We start from the raw sequence: 19,469 nt of genomic DNA, 5'->3' as shown, positions 1-19,469 counted from the left end.
AAAATTACAACACATCATTTGGTAAAAAGAATTTGAAAAGTGTAGCATTTGTCAAAAATAAAATAATACAAGACTTGGAAACATGAGGCTAGCTTGGGCCTTGTCAAATCAAAGGCACTTTGACGTGAGATTCCTTTCTCCAATAGATAAAGAGTAAGAAACACATCCTCCCATGACCTTTTTTTTTTTTAATAGATGAGTGAAACAAGAACTACAACAGCAAACCGTTGCACCCTAAGAAAAGAGTAGTGCTAGGGCACACCGGCGTGAATGAACAAAAAAGCTGCAATCCATTCCACAGTCCCAAAAATGGAAGAAGCATGCAAAAAAGCTGCCAACAGTGCTTATTGTGGCAGGCATGGTAAACGATACATATCTAAAGATCTTTTCAAGGGAAGAAAAATATCAAATGAAAAAAGGATGCACTTCATACAAATCATATGTTAAAATTCACCGAATATGCCACATCCTGCATTATTTAAAAAGACACATTTTTTACTTCAAAACCAAACAAAAGTGCAATGCATAATACGTAAAAAGTCACAAATCTCCCAAGATAGTAGCCTCAGTTGCTACTCAACACACCTCGCAGACTGTAGCTTAAGTTAAAAGAAAAGGGGGATATAACCAATTTGAAGTGCTACATATTTCAAGACAAATCAAGTTGTTCACATTCCACCTATTAAGACCACTAAAAAATCTAATAATAGCTTTCCCCTCAAACTCTACCAAATGGGTCTGGATGAGTTTTGACACCGCTTGCATGGAAATCAGCCACTACCGGAACGTGCCTGAAAATAAATTAAGCTTACATAAGACATCCAGAATATTTCATTAAATTATTTTTCTATGATAAGGATGGTTCACAAAATGTTGCAATCTCTTTTTTTCCACTTTCCAATTACTAGGGAAGGTTAAGTATTTTGATGAGCAAGCATGAAGATGGGTCTTGGAACTTAGAATGAAGCACAGCACACAGAAACATCTTAAGAAATTGTCTATTTATCTTGTTCTATCCAAAACATGGTAAACAGATCATGTCACTATTTAAAAAAAAGAAAAGAAAAAAATGAACCAAGAATGACAAAAGCACTTCTGTCACAAGAGAATGGGAAAAATATAAGAAAGAAAAGAAAGGAACTACTTATTTGAATGAAAGAAGGAAAAATTGAAAAAAGAAAAAAGAACTGATGATAAATGAGAATACATTTTTCATAAACTGGGGCTCCTAGACTCCCAGGGTAACCAATTTCTGATGTTACAAACATCTTCAGGCCTAAACATTAATGGGACATATATATCGGTCCCAATATGCATGCACACTACAATTTCATCATTCAATCCCAAAGTTCAATTACCTGGCGGGGTGATCCTGACCTTGATCTTGATCTTAGCCTGCGTATTTCAAAATTAATATCATTGATATAGGTAAGAAAACAGCACCAGAAAACCAAAGCATAAAAGAACCTGGGTAACAAAACCCAGATACCTGGAGGATTTGACGGGAGATGCAGATCTTGATCTTGACACTGATCTAGAAATAGACCGCTCCAATGATTTACTACAGAGAGAAACAGCATAGATTATCAGATATACTGATATAGGCACGAAAATGAAAAATGAAGGACAAAGTTAGTACCTGCGGTCCCTTCTGACACTTCTGCTTCTGCTTCGGCTTCGGCTGCAGCTGCGGCTGCGGCTTCTACTTCGGCTCCTTATAGGACTGCCCTCGTACTTCTTCACCTGCTCCAGTTGAAGTAGAAACAAACACCAGTAAAACATTTAAATTTTGGTCAACCCATAAGTATCAGCACTTCCATGTTTAAATATCCCTCTGCGCTCTCTAATGCGCTCTCTAATGCATTATTACTTATCCAAAAAAAAAATATCCAACAGTCCGTACACCTCCCAACAGAACTTGGTATCTAGCATTCTTTTCCATTTTTTTTAAAGGTGTAGGATCTATTATTCAACTTGAAGTAAGAAGGGAGCATTTCTCAAGATTGCTCAGAAAAACTTCCCCTTGTCCTAGTAATTTCTTTAAAAAAATAAAATTTTAAATTTAAAAAAAAAAAAACAGTAGCAAAGTATTAAAGACAATCGAAAAACTCATAAAAATATCAAGGATAAATTAATGGCAAGCTAACATTTTGGTCCTGACCTACTAGGTAGGTTCCAATTAAGCCTCTAGATTTAAGAGTTCTAATTTCACCCCTAAAAATGTATCAATTTTGAGCAATGTAGACCTGCCCAAATTGGCAAATCATTGACTCTTGCGACAGCGTTTTAGTCTAATAGATGGAAGTACTTCGTTGAACAAAATCAAAATTTTCCAGAAAGAAATTTGAATGTTTTAACTTTTAGGAATCAAATTGGGACATACCTATCAGGGATCCAAAATATAGTTTAGCCTAATAATTATCCTACTAAATTATCAAAATGATAGAAAGAAAAGGTTACCCGGATATAAGCTCTTGCCCAAGGGTTTCTGAATTCAGTGTCATCAAGTTTCCGAATCTGAAAAGCCGACAACATATCAGCTGTCATATTATATTGAAGCACAATTACACCAAATCAAGTACTTTCGCTCAGCAACTTACAGCATATTTCATGTCATCATAATTATTGTAATCAACAACGCCAAATGTCCCTGGAGAGAGCATTTCAATACGGTTAGCAATTCAGAAATATATCATTAACCATGTCAATTCAGTGGGAGAATGAATGGCATTGCTACCAGGCTTGCATGAGAAACTTTTAAGAAGTCAAATGTAATCATTTAATCAGTATCACGAAGAGTTTGTATCAGATACATTATGCTTTAGCAATGGAAAATCAGTCACAACTATTGCTACCTTTTCATTTCCGCCCAAAAAAATTAGACAGATTTGATACAGGAAAATATATAATAATTAGAAGGTATAGATAAATATAGGCAACTTGAGGAGCTATACTCATAAATAAATATGCACCAGAAACCTCCAATATCCAGTTTTTGTGCTTTAGTTGCACTGACAGCTGAAAATGGCATCAACCCGCCAAACGCAAACCATATTTCATAGGACACGAGTATTGATTTTTCTCAATAAATTATGAGTTGTGCTGATCTTTCCATTGCATTTCTCAACAAACATAACGAGGAAAGTCCCCAACGGTTTTTTTCCAATCTAAAGCAAATATGCATTCCCTTGCCTCCTCACAGAAAGAGGAAAAGAAAATGTCAAGCCAACTCGTGTAAACCAAGTATCAAATGGACATTGATTGCTAAGTATAATACCAAACAGTTAATGGACATATTTTACATAAATGCATACCTTCAGCATCACGAGATACCTCAGCAAAACATACATCACCAGCTTTTCGCATATGATCCTGAAACCAGTTTACAAAAAAAGTTGGCCATATAGCAGCATGGAAGAAAAAATTCTGCAAGATGCTTGTAAGTATAAAAATTTCCACACCTTCAAATCTTGCCAGGAAGCAGAAGAAGGGAGCCCACGAACAATAACTGTAAGCCAAACACAAATATGCATGAGCTATTAAAGTATAACTGAAACAAACTAAATGAAAAGATATCAATATTCTAACCAGTCTCCGAAACCCTTCTGGTAAAAAAAAAAAAAAAGTCTCCTAATTGATGCACCTCGATATTCAGAATGGCGTGAGATCCCACCACCCCCACCACCACCACCACCCCCCACCCCCCCACCACCACCACCACCATAGCCACCACGACGATCACTTGAGGATGGCCCTCTACCACTACCACCATGGGCAAGTTCAACCTGCATAAAGAACGAATGAGAAATTAAGCAAATGAGAAAGCAAGCAAAGTACCCCGAAAAACTAATTGGTGACGCATATTACCCTTAAACGACAACCATCAAAGTTATAGCCGTCACGACCCCTAATTGCATCTTCCGCATCTCTAGCATTATCAAACTAATAACAAAATAAACAAAAAATAGTTGAAGATTGATATTATATTTTAAATAAATCCAAGCAAAAATCAATGTACAAAGAGTACCTCCACAAAACAATAACATGGAGGGCGAGGTGGAATCTTCAATTCAACATCTAATATACGGCCATACTGCAAAGGGAAAATCAACATCATAGAGGTAAGCCAGTACAATCAGTAAGCAGCCATACTTTAGCACACAGCCATGAAGAACCATAACCAATAACATATATTTAAATTGTTCCTTAAAAAATAAAAAAATAAAAAACATATTTTGGATCAAAGGCTAAAAATGGCCGACACAACCAGAATGGAGAGATTTACCACGAAAGCTCAAAAGCATAAGCATTCAGTTCTCTCTCAGTAATCAAAATCCTAAGATGGTACTAATTCTAACATATAAAAACATATGAACGTTATGCTAATGCTCCCACGCAGAAATTCAGAAACTAAAAAGGTTTCAAATCACAATGATTTTATGTATGGGAATTAATTTAACAGGAACGCCATCTAAATGGTTACTTCTGAAGCTTTATATGAGAAACATCAGAGGACACAGACAATTCACCCCAAAACTAATGAAGCATACACTCAATTACCCCCAAAAACTAATATCAAAAAAAAAAAAAATCCAATCAGACCTTGTAGAATAGATCTTCAATTTCCCATTCTCTTATATCTGAGGGCAGGTTGCCAACATAAATTGTGCGAGAAAAACGACCACTCATATCTGACACCCGAAGATTGTATAGTCCAGATTACTTGCTGCATAGATAAATGAAATGTCACAAATAAAGAACCAATCTCTAAACTTCTATAAAGTCTTTCTATATTGTGATGTCCAAATATCATCAGCATGTACTCTGTTGATGATATAAAAAATAAAGCAAAACCAAAACAATGAAGCAAACCAAGAGAGCAATCCTCGAGGTGAGCCGTGCTCCACAAGCTCCATTGCTCATTTGCTCCAAGATGCTCCAATGCTATAATAATATTGAAATAAAATTTGATCTCCTCATCCTCTCCAGAATTTTAGCAGATGTATAGATCTTCTGAGATTGAGCAAGAATCTCCAATAATAATAAATAATACACATAACTCCACCCTGATTCTCCCACTCCCTCTCTATATCCCTATGTATGATTGCAATGCTCATATTTGTCCAAGCGCTTGTCATCTATCATAAAGAAAGCATTGGTGTCATGAGATCAAGTAAGATTGATATATATTCAGGATTTACCTTACTCAGCTCTCTTAACAGCATTGAAAAAACAACCCTGGAAAATACGTAATATAGCCCCTAGTTCACTTATTTTGGTTCAGTGCAACTTCATTTCCAGGGAAAAGAAATGGGAATAGATGTCTTCAGCCCCTCTCATGGAAAATTAATAACAGATATATGAACACTCAAATATTCATGGCAAGAGACCTGACTGATACCCATGTTTCAGTTTAACATAACTTTTCATAAAGTTGCAGCCAGGAAACGGGGAAGGCAAATGTCTTAAGCCACAAATAGAAGAAAAAAAAATGCTATTCATGGTGTGAATCCTTATTGAAACTCCAATTTCCAATTCATAACAAACAATATGGCTAAAGGTGATCTAAAGTCATTCCTTTTAACATACACAGAAAGGAATATAAACAAATACCCCTTGAGACAAGCAAACAACCTACATTAAGAAAAATCTTTGAAGTTCCATTCAAATAGTATACTTATCTAAGTCAGACAATCAATGTTGCAGTAAGAATTTAAAATTTCATAAGAGTCCATATATGAGTTGGAGTTTAGAATGGAACTAGTTCCATTTTGCTTCACACACTTTCTGGTATCACAAATTCGTCTTCTAAACTGGATTTATCTTAATGCAAAATGAATTCATCATCAAAATTAGAGTCCGCCCTAATAAATGCCAAAAATAATAATAATAATAAATAAAGAAGAAAGAATAATCGACACTGAAAAAGTGATATCATACGTAAAATGCAATTCATGAGGAACTTTATTTGCATTGTGCATGCGAACCTTGTGAAGAACCTTATTTTAGGACAGGGTCTTGATGACAGACTTCATTGCAAATCCAAGTGCCAATGGGAGAAACCCATGCATCCTCCTCAACATCCCTGACCCCATGACCCATGTCCTCCTTCCTACCAATCATCCATCACCCCATCCCACCCAGGGCACATTAACCTCATCAAAAACATAGATCCACCAACTTCTCTAGCAATCCAACCCCTCATCAACATTACCCTTTGGGGTGAGAATGATGCAGAGAAAGATGGGAGACGAGAGAAGAAGGTGAACCCTATGCATGTTGATGTTATAGAGGAAGACCCGAGGGCAGTTGAGGATCACCCCCAAGATGTTCATTACATGCACCTAAGTTCATAGGGCTAAGAGCTCCAATTAATTTTACAAATATTTAATCATGCAGCTAGAAATATATATCAAGCATCTTCATTCCATTACAGAACTATTTTCTGTTTAGGAAATTTCTCCATCAAAGCAAACATAGCTTCAGCATTTATCAACGAGTCATTCACAAAATCTCATCCACTCACAAGAGTCCAAGTATTTCTACCATTGGACAGAGTAAGAAAGAATTGTAGTTGAGTAAATCACCACAGTGTGCTGTCAAATCCCATTTCGGTGTAGCAAACCTCCACCACAACTCGATTACAGATACCAAATTTCCAGTTAATATATCAACTAATATCAATTGTAACACACCCCGCAACTCAAAACCCTAAATAAACACATACATAAAAGAAACATGCTTGCACACACACCACATACATTGTTAAAGTGTTTGACTATCAACTTAAAAGAAACATGCTTGCACACACACCACATACATTGTTAAAATGTTTGATTAAATAATTAAATTTACATTTTCCTATCAACTTAAGCTTTTGGGACAAGTAATGATTTAACATGGTATCAGAGCTAGAGGTCTTGAATTCGAACCCTAACTCTTTCAATTTACTCCTTATTTAAATGAAATATTTTAAGTTTAAGCTTTTGGGACAAGTGGTCATTTTATTGCATTCAATATGTTTATCGCGTAGCTCAAGCAGTACCCATATTAAGAACGGTAAATTATACGAGCTTCGAAGCTTATATTTTCACATACTATCAAAATCAACACAAAACCGACAAATCAAAGCCTAAATTCTCTTAAATTGTTATCTATATATATATGCTCGCACAGAGGGAAACCTCCGTCAGCACGACATCGAAGATCCGAGCAACTCAACCAAACCCATTTAGAAAATGGGTTAAAAAATAATAACATCAAATTTAGCTCATAAACAACCACATCAAAACCCTAAATGAACGCAGTGCATGAAAAGATTCGCTGAGAACAATACCGAAGATCTGAGAGCTCGGGAAAAGGGCTGCGACGACGACCAACGACACGTATCCCTTCGCGTAGCGAGCTAGGACTGGAGCAAGGGAGCTAGGGTTTTGTGGCTCTGGTCTTCGTTTGCTGCGACGTCAGATTGGGACCAGACGGTCGAGGGGAAAACGGAAAGGATTTATGTGTGCGATTGGGTTGTGATACAGTTGTACCATGAGTCGGGGTCTACGTCTGGGTACTACTGGATCGGATCTCCTAAATGATCCACTGCTTCTGTGGGTTTGGGCTTCGCAACGAGGGTTTATGCAGGCCTTTTGCCTTTTGGAACAGAGAGGAGAAAATTTTCTTAGAAATTGAATTATTTAAAATGCCCCTAATCTACTAGCCAATTGCAAGTTGGCCCTCCAATGTTCAAAATATAATAAGATAGTTCCACGAAGTTTCAAAAAATGTCAAATTGGCCACTCTGTTAGTCAGCACCGTCAAATTGGATAAAAAATGCAAATGACATCATTTTTTTAAGGTTAAGTTACTAAATGCCCTTTTGGAAAAGAAAATAAATCAATTTTAAAAAAAACCTCCCAAAACGGCATTGTTTGGCTTGAGAAAAAATTAATTAAAAAAAAAATTAAAAAAGCCCTCCCGCCTCCCCCCCATAAGCCATGGGGGTGGCCGGCAAGCCACCCCCTAAACCACCCCTTCTAAATTTTTTTTTTAATTAATTTTTTTTTTTTCTGAAGCCAAATGACTTCATTTTGAGGGGCATTTTTAAAATTGATTTTTTTTGTTTTGGTAAAATGGCATTTTAATAACTTAACCTCAAAAATGGAATGGCAAATTTGACATTTTTTGGAATTTCGTAGGGCTACTTTATTACATTTTAAACATTGAAGGGCTAACCTGCAATTGACTAGTAGTTTGGAGGGTTATTTTATATTTTTTCCAAAAAAAAATCTTACAAATTAATTTAAAACATTTTTAATGGTAATTTTAAAGTTAAAAATGAGATAAAATGATTATATATAATATTATTCTTAGAAATATATATTACTTTTAAAGATTGATTCGTAAGAATTTCTTACAACTTAATTTATAAAAAATATTTATTTCAAATGAAATTGGTGTTTCTCTTATTGTGTTCTTTGTTTTAATGGGTTTTTTTTTTTTTATATGTCTGCATAAGGGGAAGAAAAAGGAAGAGGATAATTTAAACTAGTGACATTTACATCATGAAACGTGGTTTTCAGCCAATTAAAAGTACGAGGGACAAAAATTTCTATAAACTAGTCTTGAAAATCACAAATTTTGTATATACTTTTTTAATAATATGCACACTAGTCCGTTTGTAAATCATTTCTTTCCACTATAGTATTAAAAAAAAAAAAAAAAAAAAAGGCGAAAGGTGGTGAAGAATTGAAAATCTAACCAATTTCCCAACCCCACAGGGTTCGAACTAGGGTTTCGGATCTCCCACGGTAGTGACCTCCTTTTCTTTGTCCTCAATTGCCCAAGTCCCAACTTTCCCTCCAAACTCCAAACTCACTGTCCGAACTCTACAGCAGCAAGCAACAACAACGACAATGGCCTCGCGCTTCCAGGCCGTGGCGCTGGTGGCCTCGCCCTCCTACTCAAACGCCATCGCCTGGTCCGACGAGAACCTCATCGCAGTCGCCTCCGGTCACCTCGTCACCATCCTGGTAATTCAACCCACCACGTTGTTGTGCTGAGAAAGTCTTACAAATTTGTGTGACTATTGCATTGAACACTTCTTTATAGTAATTTAGATTGTTTTATAGTGAGTTTTAAAAAAAAAGTTGAACTTTTGCTGTTTCTGCTTCATCATTTGGTGATTTTTTCTTTCTTTCTTTCTTTTACTCGTTATGATTAGTTGATAAAAGAGGAGCCGAGGAGGATTTATTTATAAACTCGGTGAATTTATAATGATATGCTTTCGGGGAAGATTATCATCCTCAGAGATTCGTGCAAATTATGTACTTTTTTTTTGGGGGGATGAATGAGAATCTATTATAAACCAAATCAAAACTCTGTACAGACTCGAAAACCAGTAAACTGGATCAACAAGACTAAGAGACAAGCTTCAAAGCCAAACCAATTCAAACTATCATCTCACTAAACAGACTCCTTTAAACTAGACTACAGACTATAGAAAGCTAAATCAGAAATCTTTTGTGTACCCTGTCTTCTGCACAAACGCTCATTTCCCACCGTCCTATTGAAATTGTGTTTACTCATCATACGGGATCGAATCTCCCATTTAATTTGCTCTACAACCTGTTCCTATGTTTTGGGATGAGAACCGTGCTTTATCTCATTTCTATACTGCGAAATATTGTATACCGTGGATCCAATAGCAAGTTTGCACAAATTAGCTCTCATTTTCTTATTGTGCCACTGCCTCAAACCCTCAAGAATCACCTCATCCCAGAGAAGGAGAGGATTTTCAACTTCACATAGCCTCATAACATCCCTCCAGATTCTACGGCTATAACTGTATCTGAAAAACAGATGCTCATGATCCTCCACACCAAACCTACAAAACCAACAATTAACCACACCCTGATACCCCCCATATGAGGAGTTTATCCCTTGCTGTCAGAGCATTTTTGAGAGCTAGCCACAAACTGAAAGAGTGTTTAAGATGGATAGAGAGAACCAGACCACAAATTATGTACTTCGTATTTGTACACATGCACTTTTCTGATTAAAGGTTTGAAATTTCCTCAAACCTCACGGCAGAATACTTATTCAGACTAATGGGTCTGTAAAGAATCAAGATTACCCTGTTAAATTGTTGGAGGAACTAGCTTTTTATTGAAAATAAACATAGACTCCTCCACATTTGATTATATGTATTTGTTCATTCTCAGAATCCAGCATTGCCTTTTGGACCACGAGGCCTTATCACGATCCCCACTGGTGAACCTTTTCCAATTGGTGTTGTAGATAGAAAAGGTAAGTGTGTATTGTTTGAGCAGTAATCCGTACTTCATGATCACTTCTTGGGAATGTTAAAATTTAATGGGCGCCATTGATTCACCTTTTCAAATTTGTGCTTGTCAAGGTTTAACATGAGGATAACACCTCAGGAAAGTTTTGAAAGGCCTACCACACACAAACTTTTTCAATGTGGGCTGGCATATTAAGTCAAGCAGTTTCAGTTTTTCATTGTTAACTTATGGTTTACGTTTTATGGTTTGAAATATTCACAGATTTACTCTCTGACTGCTTGTTGCCCACCTGTTTATCCCGAGATCGTCGACCCTGTGTTAGATCAATATCATGGTCCCCACTTGGAATGGCTCCTAACTCAGGGTATGAAATTAAGTTTCATCCAAGTGTATAATGAAATTTCCCTTTTTTATTTCTCCCATATGCTGTTAACTTATTGGATGACTAGAACATCTTATAAAACTTAATTGTGTTTTGCAAGTTGACTTGGTACAGATGCTTGCTGGCTGTTTGTACAACAGAAGGACGTGTGAAACTTTATCGTCCACCATTTTGTGACTTTGGTGCTGAATGGATAGAGGTATGCATTAGCGAAGCACTGCTTGATGCTAATATTGAGATTGATAGTAAACATTTTTATCACTTGTGGTTAAAGGATTCTTGGCTTCTGGAGCCATAGGAGATTGAAATATTTCAGTTTCAAATGTAGAAATTCTTCATTATGAAATATAAATGGCATCATTACCCAAACCCTCCAACTTGGAACAATAAATGTTTACTCGACTTAACCAATTCTAGGTAAATTCTCCCATTTCATATGATGCATGTAGGAAAACAACCATAAAAGTTTAAAAGAGAAACAATTTGGTTTTACAATGTTTGTAAATGCTTCTTCTTAGATTGATCTTTCCTGGTTACTTGAGTCACAATTTGCCCCATTTCAAATGATGTTTGAAAGGAAAAAAATCATAAATAAGTTTAAAGAATGTGGTGCACTCATTGACCGCTTTAATGCTCTCTCTCTCTCTATATATATATACACTTTATTATTCTTCATTGGAATTGGAAAGTACAAACTTTCATTCTGTATTTTGTGAAACTTCTTGCTGTGTTTTCCTTTCTCTCTCCCACTTGATCTGTATATTTAGCTGTTGCTCATATCCATTAACTCTTGTGCAGAACAGTCCATAAATATGTATGCATATGTATTTATGTATGTTTTTCATATTTTTAAGGCAATTAATAGAAATTAACTTGTTTTTTCGTTAAATTCATTATTCATTTCTATATGCAATAATTAATTGCATGCACAATTTCTCTTCTGCTGACCTTCTTCAGGTTATGGATATATCAGATAGGCTTTATGATTATCTTGCAAGTATCGACTTTCGAGACTTAAATGTGTCTTGTCGAGAATATTCTGATGTAAGTTCTTTCACCTACTGATTCAGGTGGATGGAATTTTCTTTGCTAACACATGCCACACGATGCTGTGTCTTTCTGACATATAGCTTAATCAGTCATATATTCTGCTTCATTATTTGTGTTATCTGTGAGTACAAGCAGGCAACAGAACATAGATGTGCACAGGATTTATCAAACATTAATTCAAGAAAAGAAAAGCGTAAGAGAAGAAAAAGGTATGTATATGGTATAATATGAATAACTCATTCTTTATCTTTAAATGATCAATTAGACAATTTTCTAGCATAGGAAGAACTTTTGTTTTCTTTACATGGTCTCTTTTGAGTAGGTTGCAAAACTACATTTATATATATCGTCATATTCAAGGCCTACATGTTTAAATATGTTTGTTTTGCAAGTCCTTGTAATCATTTTATTTCAACTTATCTTTATTTTGATAAATGGGCTGCAGCAATGAGGGCGCTGAAACTATTTGCAACCAATTACCATGTTCAAGGAAAATTAAGGATTCCAATGCTAGCTCTGGCCCTGAGGGACAAGGGTTGGAAACGGTATGGCTTTTCTTACTTACCCGCCTGCTTTTTTTTCTTTTTCTTTTTTTTTCAGTTTGAATTTAATGTCATTCTAACAATTTGTGTGCTTGGAACATTGGTCTTTCTTAACCTACATAAGTATTAAGTTCTATTTTAAGCATTAATTTTGTTTATTGTTACTCAATTTTTAGGTGTCTGAGATGAATTCCAACCAGAATTTACATCATTTTGATCTTGTTTCTAAATCTAATGCAAAAGCTCTAATTAAGATATCAGAAAAGTGCACACTCCCACAGATAACTGCAAATCAATACGCTTCGCGCAGTGCAATGCTGTGGTCACTTGCTGTTGCCTGGTCGCCGTTGCTGCAGTTATCATCTAAACTCTGTTCAGTCCCTCAGACTGGTTCATCTTTTTCTCTACTTGCACTAGGTAGCAGATCTGGTATTATTTCATTATGGAAAATTTATGTACCAGAATGTTACTCTGTTGAGCATAGTGGGGTCCCCACTACTGCAACCATTGTTGGGCTCCTTCAGGCACACAATTCGTGGATCACGTCAATCAGTTGGGCTTTGTGTGCTTCTGATTCTTCGAGTCCTCAGGTTTTATTGGTTTCCGGGAGTTCTGATGGGAGGTGAGTGAGGTATGTGAATATATTATTATCATTTTCACTAGTTTACTTGTGCTATAGATGTATTATTTGTTTTTAAATAATTTTTTTTGTGAATGGACATCGAAGATGCTCCTTTTTGTGCTTCATCTCTTGATGTACAGTTGAAATGTTTTGCAAAATCTCTCTCCCCCTCCCCCCCAAAATGAATTGCATGCGATGCTTTTGGTTTGATGGTGTTATCTGTTTGTTTAAAATGCCAGACATGTGAGAAAAAGTTGTCTCTCTATCTCGTTGCTTAATATGATTATCTATGTCTTTTGTCTTGGTACATCTATAATATTATTATAAATTGGTGTTGCATGTGTAAAAGTAGCGGCGAATCTGTGGATCACTTGTTGCTCCATTGCTCTTTAGCAAAAGAATTATGGTCTTAGTTTTTATTGCTCTTGGGGATCAAATGGTAATGCCAAAGAGGGTGATATGTGTTCTTTAGTTGGCAACAACTGTTTGGTCAGTATAAAAAGAGCTTTGTTTGGAAGGCTTCTCCACTTTTCCTTATGTGGACAATTTGGAGAAAAAGGAATAATCATTTTTTGGAGCATTAAAAAAGTTGTTATTGACCTTAAGTATTCTTTCTTTCATTCTTTGTATGAATGGTCTGTCACCATTGGACGAGTTTATTTTCCTTATTTTGCATTTGTAGATTACATTAATCTTAGAGTGTAATTTTTTTGGTTAGGGCCGTAGATGGATCAAGATGTTCATGAATATCTTGAGCTCAGCTAGTATAAGCTTGACTCGAGTTCAGTTTGGTCAATAAATGAGTTGAGCTCGAACAATAATTATTGCTCGAATATTAAATGATCTGAACTCAGATAAACTCAGTTTGGCTCGGTTTAAGTTCATGAACAATGCTCGTATAAACCCAACTCAGCTCATTAAGCTTGTTTAAAGCTTCTCTGTGTGTGTGTGTGTATAGAATATTAAAGAAAGTACTAGTATATTTCTAAATATGTCAACTTCTGTCATACATTTTCCTATGCATACCTTTGTCAAAACTTGGTTAGAGTCAAGCATTTTGGATTCTTTATTGCAAGTTCTTGTTCACCAAAGAATGATATAATTACTTTCTGGGATAAAATAAAGCTATTCATAAATGTTCAGCTCTAACCTGATGCCTGGATGTTGAAAGATGCATTCTTATCTTTGATTGTTCAAATGGTTCTTGCCTTCCTTACAGTATTTGAATTTTCCAGTATGAAAGTACTTTAAATTATTTCTGAAAGAAATAATAAGTAATAAATGGAAAATGGTTTCTAATTTTTGTCATTTTGTTCCTTCACTACTCTTTCAGTGTAAGGATATGGCTTGGGAATAGTGAGGAATTGCTGAACTCATCAGAAGTTAATTTGACTCCCCTTTTACTATTGAAGAAGGTAGCTCTCACTTTTGGAAGTACCTTTTTTCTACATAGGTTTTACATTAGTGAATTAAATCTATCCTGATTTTTGAACTTCTGTATAGGTTATAGTTGCTGATAGTGTCCCCATCTCTGTACTTTCACTTTGGATGCCTGCAAAGTCCCTGCATAAAATGCTCTTGGCAGTTGGCAAAGGATCCGGATCTTTTGAAGTTTGGAATTGTGACATATCTAGCAATAGATTTGATATAGTTGGCTCATACGATGCTCATGACCATGTTGTAAGTATCTTCTTCTTGATTAATCTTTAGCTACATCCCAATGTTAATTTATTAAACAAAGAATTCTCTCAGGTTACAGGCTTAGCTTGGGCATTTGATGGATCTTGTTTGTACAGCTGCAGCCAGGTATTGCACTTCATGAACTTCAATTGCATGATATATTATAAGTGAACTAACTAGTTTATTTGATATTCCATTTGTGCGTCATTTTTCCAATGTTGTAGCACTGAATCAGATTTTGGTGGAAGTTACTTGTCAAATTCTACTTACAAGTGTTATCTGCAATCTTCTGCCTATAATATTTTGTTGTGTTATGTTCTATCAATAAGTTAATAGAGTAATAATTTATCTACAACTGACTATTAGTCTATATTTTTAATCTTTGCTTGTAATGGTTTGCAACAAGACATTAGTTGTTTGGCAAAATGAGATTGAAGAAGCAGTATTTGATACTAACACCAAGCAGAACTGAAAAGTTGTTTACTCTATTGTCTTCACATATTCCCAAATGGGATAATGAATTAGATCCCATTAAAAGGCTAAATATACAGGGTTCTCATCATGAGAAAGATTTCTTAATAAGCTAAACAGAAAGCATGGAACAGAGAGTTTACATAAACTTGTGAATGAAGAGGAATATGCTTACTCTTTGCTACTTGAACTGGTCCTAAATACCTTATATCATCTTCAGGATGTTTAGGGGGTTGACCTTTTGTTTTAGCAAAAATTAAAATCAATTTTACAAAGATTATTGCTCCACTTCATAAATAACTTGGAAACAGTGAGGTGATATATCCTATACCTATATAGATATTATGAGGTTTTACGTGACCCAACTAAATTGAGCATATAACTCTAGGGATATGTTAGCTCAATATTATTTCAAAGTACATGTGGACCGTAAGTAAACATGGTGTTGCCATTATTTCTCTTTCCGTTCTTCCTGGCAATAGCATATTTATGCGCACTTTTTACTGCCGCTGATCGTGTCCTAATCGTTCATACGTAATTTGACAACAATGTGTTTTAAATAATGGTAGGACAATTTTATGCGCAGCTGGATTTTACATGGGAGTTCCCTCTGTGAAGTACCCATCCCTGCAAATACTCCCCATTTGAGGAGCTCAACTGATGTATGCGTTACCTTTTTTAGGTCTCCTTTATTTTTTCTATTTGTTTTCATTCAGTTTTTACAAAATGTGAAGAACTCTTTGCAGCTTCCAGATGCATTTATTTCATGCATTGGTTTGGCGGTGTCCCCTGGAAATCTCGTGGTTGCTGTGGTATGATGTTTTCCCCCCCTATATGTTTCTCATTATTTGCTGTTTATGCTGTTAATTTCTAATCTTTGCATGTTCTAGCTAAATAGTCCTTTTTAATCAAAGTTATCTCGATGTTTTCAACAAATCTAGATAAATACTTTTAAGCATCTCTCAGTGCCCATGTTTTTCTTTATTGTTCTTTTGCATTGACATTCCTTGTTCTGTTGAATTGTTTAAGCTTATGCAGAGGCATAAAAGGTTTTACTTTTACAAGAACATATTAGTGTGACTCCTTTCTTGTTGTTTACTCATCTAGGAGAGATCTATTTATTAATCAAATTTAGTTGCATTTGCTTTAAAGAGCCAAAATTAGCCATCTTTAGTATCCCATTGTAACTATGGGAGGATGAAGGGGAGGCAGGAGATAAATAGATTGGGTATTAGATTTACTTCTTGTAGTTTTTTTTTTTTTGTGTGTGTGTGTGTGTGTTTTGATTATCTAATAATAGTCAGTAATAATAATTGTGATGATGAAGATATAAGTTTTTACATACCACATATCAAAGAGCAAACATTTGTGCTTAATCTTCTCAGGTACGCAATTTGGATCTTGAACTATTGAATCCAATGTACCAGGCAAGGTAAGACTTCTCATGTTAAGTGCTATGTCTGAGCTACCTTTCTTGTTGTGTGTTTGCAGGCACAGTCACACACGTGTGTTTAAATTTGATTAGTTAAAATTTAAAAGTAAGATTGTGGAAGGTTTAAGAATAAGGACAAAAGATATTCATAAAACAAAAAACAAAAAAGCAATAAGGACAAAAAATATAAGGGGAAAAAAGGAGCAAAAAATCAACTCAATGCAAAAGAGCCTTATTTTCCCAACTTTAAGAAGCAATATAATGTGAAAAGGGATAAGCTCAATGAAGTTTCTTTAGTAAATGAAAATAATAAAAAAAAATACACATTTGGAAATTGACATGTTCTACAAACTTTCTCAGGGCTCAAAAGGCAGTTGTTGAGTTTTACTGGATTTGTGGGCAACAACTGGATCTCTTGTCAAACGCTTCCCCTCCATTTTATGTTGAAGAATTCCCTGGATTTCCTGAGAAGGAATTGACTAGTTGGGAGTCCAATATTCTTTGGTCGTTGAAACAATATGAGCATTTGGATAAGCCTCTGGTTGTTTGGGATATCATAGCAGCATTATTGGCTTTCAAGCAAACTGCATCTAAGTTTGTCGAACATATAATGCTTAAATGGCTCTCATTTGCATTTATGGGGTCCAATGTTGACCTCTCTGCTGAAAAGATTTTGCTACATGCCTCTAGAAGTTTATCAAAGATCAATTCTCGTCAGCTGCACCTCCTAAATATTTTATGTAGGCGCGTAATGCTATCGGAGCTGAAGGCCGATCAAATAAACAGCAAATTACAGAACTTGGGAGGATTATGTGGTGCTGAAGGGGGGCAACTGACTACGTGGATGGAGCTACTTTTCAGCAGTGAAAGAGAACTCCGTGAGAGGCTTGTGGGTTTTAGTTTTTCTGCTTTTAAAAATGTTATCTCCCATTCAGCCACAACTGCTTCCCGATCTGGATATTGGCATCCTGATGGATTGGCACAAATGGAGCAGTGGGTTGCTCTTAATCGTGAACATGTACGCAATGAACTAAAAGTCCTTGTGTCAGAAGTTGGACTGCGTGAGAGGAGGTACACCTCACCTCTATCCTATATGGTGCAAATTTCTTCCCCTGATTTATTTGATGTGGTTATTTATGATAGTTCAATTGCTCTGATAAACAAAATACTTTTTCAAATGCTGTATAAAACATAATCAAATGACTCAAGTCCTTGTTCACTGTATATGAATTATGCTGGTCATCATGTCATTTACTTTTCCTCTGAACAAACTCCAATGCAGGGAATGTATAGCAGCAGAGCAATGTAGCTATTGTTCCGCACCAGTGCCATATGAATCACCAGAAGTTGGCTTTTGCCAAGGTGTAGAGTGCAATAGTGACATTGGTCAGAGCCACAGACTCCCAAGGTGTGCGGTTTCTATGCAGGTTTGCCCTACTACTACCTTATGGTTTTGTATATGTTGTAATAGATGGGCTTGGAGACTGGCACCGGAGCCGCTTTTTTCGAGGTCCGAATGTCATTTAGATTTCAAATCTTCAGCCAAATCATCTGTTTTCAAAGTATCCTCAAAACCTTTGTGCCCCTTCTGTGGGATACTGCTACAGAGACTGCAGCCAGACTTTCTACTTTCTGCATCACCCGTGTAAAAAGAATGTTTCCATGTGTTTATCTTGTTGTATTAATGATTGTAAAAGCCGTTTTGCTGTGATTCTATCTGAAGGAATGGCGTTGGCCAACTGCGTGCGTGCAGTAGCCTAGGGCTTGGGAGAATAGATTTTTAAGTAGCATCTGGGTAACAATAGGCTCCAAAGTTGTATATCGCAAACACTTTAGCCTAAAGATGTACATGTACAAAATAAATTGATGCAGCATTCTGCTTGAAAAGCCAAGAACATCATCACTTGAAGGAGATAAATCACAATATAATATAAGAACGAAATTCATGCATGGTTCTTTAAGTTCCTCTGAGAAAGACAACAAATTATTTTATTAACAGAAGCAAATACAAGTTAGATATCTATTTTTTGAACACACAAGTTAGATATCTTATGCAATGAACCTAACCTGGGTATTTGATTTAAAGGAAAATCATCCGAGAAAAAAGTTAAAGAGGAACATCATATTTACTTGGCCGTTTGTTTAATTTCATATCTTTAAATTTTAATATATGTTCACGATAGTGTTAATAGAAGGTAGTAACGACTTATTCATATTCATCCAAAAAAAAAAACTATATTAAAAGTATATATATATATATATATATATATATATATATATAACCCGTGCTCATATTCTGACCAAACTCGGTCCAAGTAGATGAACTCTGACCCAGGCAATCGGGCTAGTTCCGCTTGGTTCATCGGCATACCCGGTCTCTAAGGAGTGTCAACAGGGTTAGTTGAAGTCTTGGAATTCTTAGATGACACTTGGTGAGAGGTATGAAAAATGAATGACGTACTACATTTTTTATTATAATTTTTTTTTTTTTGGCAAACTTATATACCAACTTGCATTTTATAATTTTTGACTGCAACCTAGTAATTCATATTTTAGTGATTGACATTAAATGTGAAATCAATTTATAAATAATAAGTATCATGTAAATTGTTACGTCTCAGTTTGTATTTTAGTGAATGGCACGATAAGTATGAAATAGATTTCCACGTCAATTTGTAAAAAATTTACGATAAACAACAATAGTACTATTCCTATCCCTTATCACTTGCTCCTATATTTTCCATGTTACGACCCCTTTTTTCAACTTTTCTGACTTGGGTTTCTTCTGGTCATTTGGTAACTTAATTTGATCATCCACACGAAGGCCCTTCTCTCTCTCTCTCTCTCTATGTTCCGGTCAACCTCGTGGGGGATTTTTGTTTTCTCTTGGCTACATCGAAAACACATCTATTGTACATGTATTGGCAAAGGTGTTGTTAAATAATGAATGGTCTCTGTTTGACTTTGCAGCCTAAAACATTTCCATGGGAAAGGG

At 35.7% G+C, this 19,469-nt stretch overlaps 2 protein-coding genes across 7 annotated transcripts; one reads left to right on the top strand and one right to left on the bottom strand.

The window, feature by feature from the left end:
- Positions 1-403: 403 nt before the first annotated feature.
- Positions 404-7,535, bottom strand: LOC132180390 (serine/arginine-rich splicing factor SR34A). Of its 3 annotated transcripts, none has more exons than XM_059593194.1 (14): positions 7,337-7,535; positions 4,873-5,138; positions 4,603-4,726; positions 4,028-4,093; positions 3,868-3,942; positions 3,644-3,785; positions 3,462-3,508; positions 3,315-3,372; positions 2,601-2,650; positions 2,461-2,517; positions 1,640-1,743; positions 1,490-1,561; positions 1,359-1,395; positions 404-791 (listed from the first exon to the last, which is right to left on the bottom strand). In XM_059593194.1, exons 3-14 carry the CDS (start codon positions 4,687-4,689, stop codon positions 771-773), a joined length of 816 nt encoding a protein of 271 aa, XP_059449177.1. In that variant the 5' UTR covers positions 4,690-4,726; positions 4,873-5,138; positions 7,337-7,535; the 3' UTR covers positions 404-770. The 3 variants fall into 3 exon arrangements, with proteins under 3 accessions (XP_059449177.1, XP_059449193.1, XP_059449185.1); XM_059593210.1 differs by having other exon boundaries at positions 4,873-4,944; XM_059593202.1 differs by lacking the exon at positions 4,873-5,138.
- Positions 7,536-8,758: 1,223 nt separating this feature from the next.
- Positions 8,759-18,360, top strand: LOC132166709 (uncharacterized). 4 transcript variants are annotated; one of them, XM_059577587.1, is made up of 16 exons: positions 8,759-9,023; positions 10,215-10,299; positions 10,557-10,659; positions 10,792-10,876; positions 11,635-11,721; positions 11,863-11,936; positions 12,173-12,272; positions 12,446-12,891; positions 14,225-14,306; positions 14,395-14,571; positions 14,644-14,697; positions 15,612-15,704; positions 15,789-15,854; positions 16,428-16,474; positions 16,835-17,545; positions 17,757-18,360. In XM_059577587.1, exons 1-16 carry the CDS (start codon positions 8,907-8,909, stop codon positions 18,121-18,123), a joined length of 2,694 nt encoding a protein of 897 aa, XP_059433570.1. In that variant the 5' UTR covers positions 8,759-8,906; the 3' UTR covers positions 18,124-18,360. The 4 variants fall into 4 exon arrangements, with proteins under 4 accessions (XP_059433570.1, XP_059433564.1, XP_059433578.1 ...); XM_059577581.1 differs by having other exon boundaries at positions 15,777-15,854; XM_059577595.1 differs by having other exon boundaries at positions 15,777-15,854; positions 16,835-17,570; positions 17,757-17,867.
- Positions 18,361-19,469: the final 1,109 nt, after the last annotated feature.

This window comes from Corylus avellana, chromosome ca1, assembly GCF_901000735.1.
Source record: "Corylus avellana chromosome ca1, CavTom2PMs-1.0".
In the NCBI taxonomy this organism is placed as follows: Eukaryota; Viridiplantae; Streptophyta; class Magnoliopsida; order Fagales; family Betulaceae; genus Corylus; species Corylus avellana.
The sequence above is the reverse complement of the archived record's forward strand: the minus strand, read 5'-3'. Positions and strand labels throughout refer to the sequence as shown.

What these genes read in the sequence shown, in the direction of transcription:
- LOC132166709 (XM_059577581.1), top strand. Translation starts at nt 8,907, where the DNA reads ATGGCCTCGCGCTTCCAGGCCGTGGCGCTGGTGGCCTCGCCCTCCTAC. An exon ending in GGAATGGCTCCTAACTCAGG is followed by an intron (nt 10,660 to 10,791) that starts GTATGAAATTAA and finishes GACTTGGTACAG; the next exon opens with ATGCTTGCTGGCTGTTTGTA. An exon ending in CCCTTTTACTATTGAAGAAG is followed by an intron (nt 14,307 to 14,394) that starts GTAGCTCTCACT and finishes ACTTCTGTATAG; the next exon opens with GTTATAGTTGCTGATAGTGT.
- LOC132180390 (XM_059593194.1), bottom strand. Translation starts at nt 4,689, where the DNA reads ATGAGTGGTCGTTTTTCTCGCACAATTTATGTTGGCAACCTGCCCTCA. An exon ending in CATGTTATTGTTTTGTGGAG is followed by an intron (nt 3,943 to 4,027) that starts GTACTCTTTGTA and finishes TTTTGTTATTAG; the next exon opens with TTTGATAATGCTAGAGATGC. An exon ending in GGGCAAGAGCTTATATCCGG is followed by an intron (nt 1,744 to 2,460) that starts GTAACCTTTTCT and finishes CAACTGGAGCAG; the next exon opens with GTGAAGAAGTACGAGGGCAG.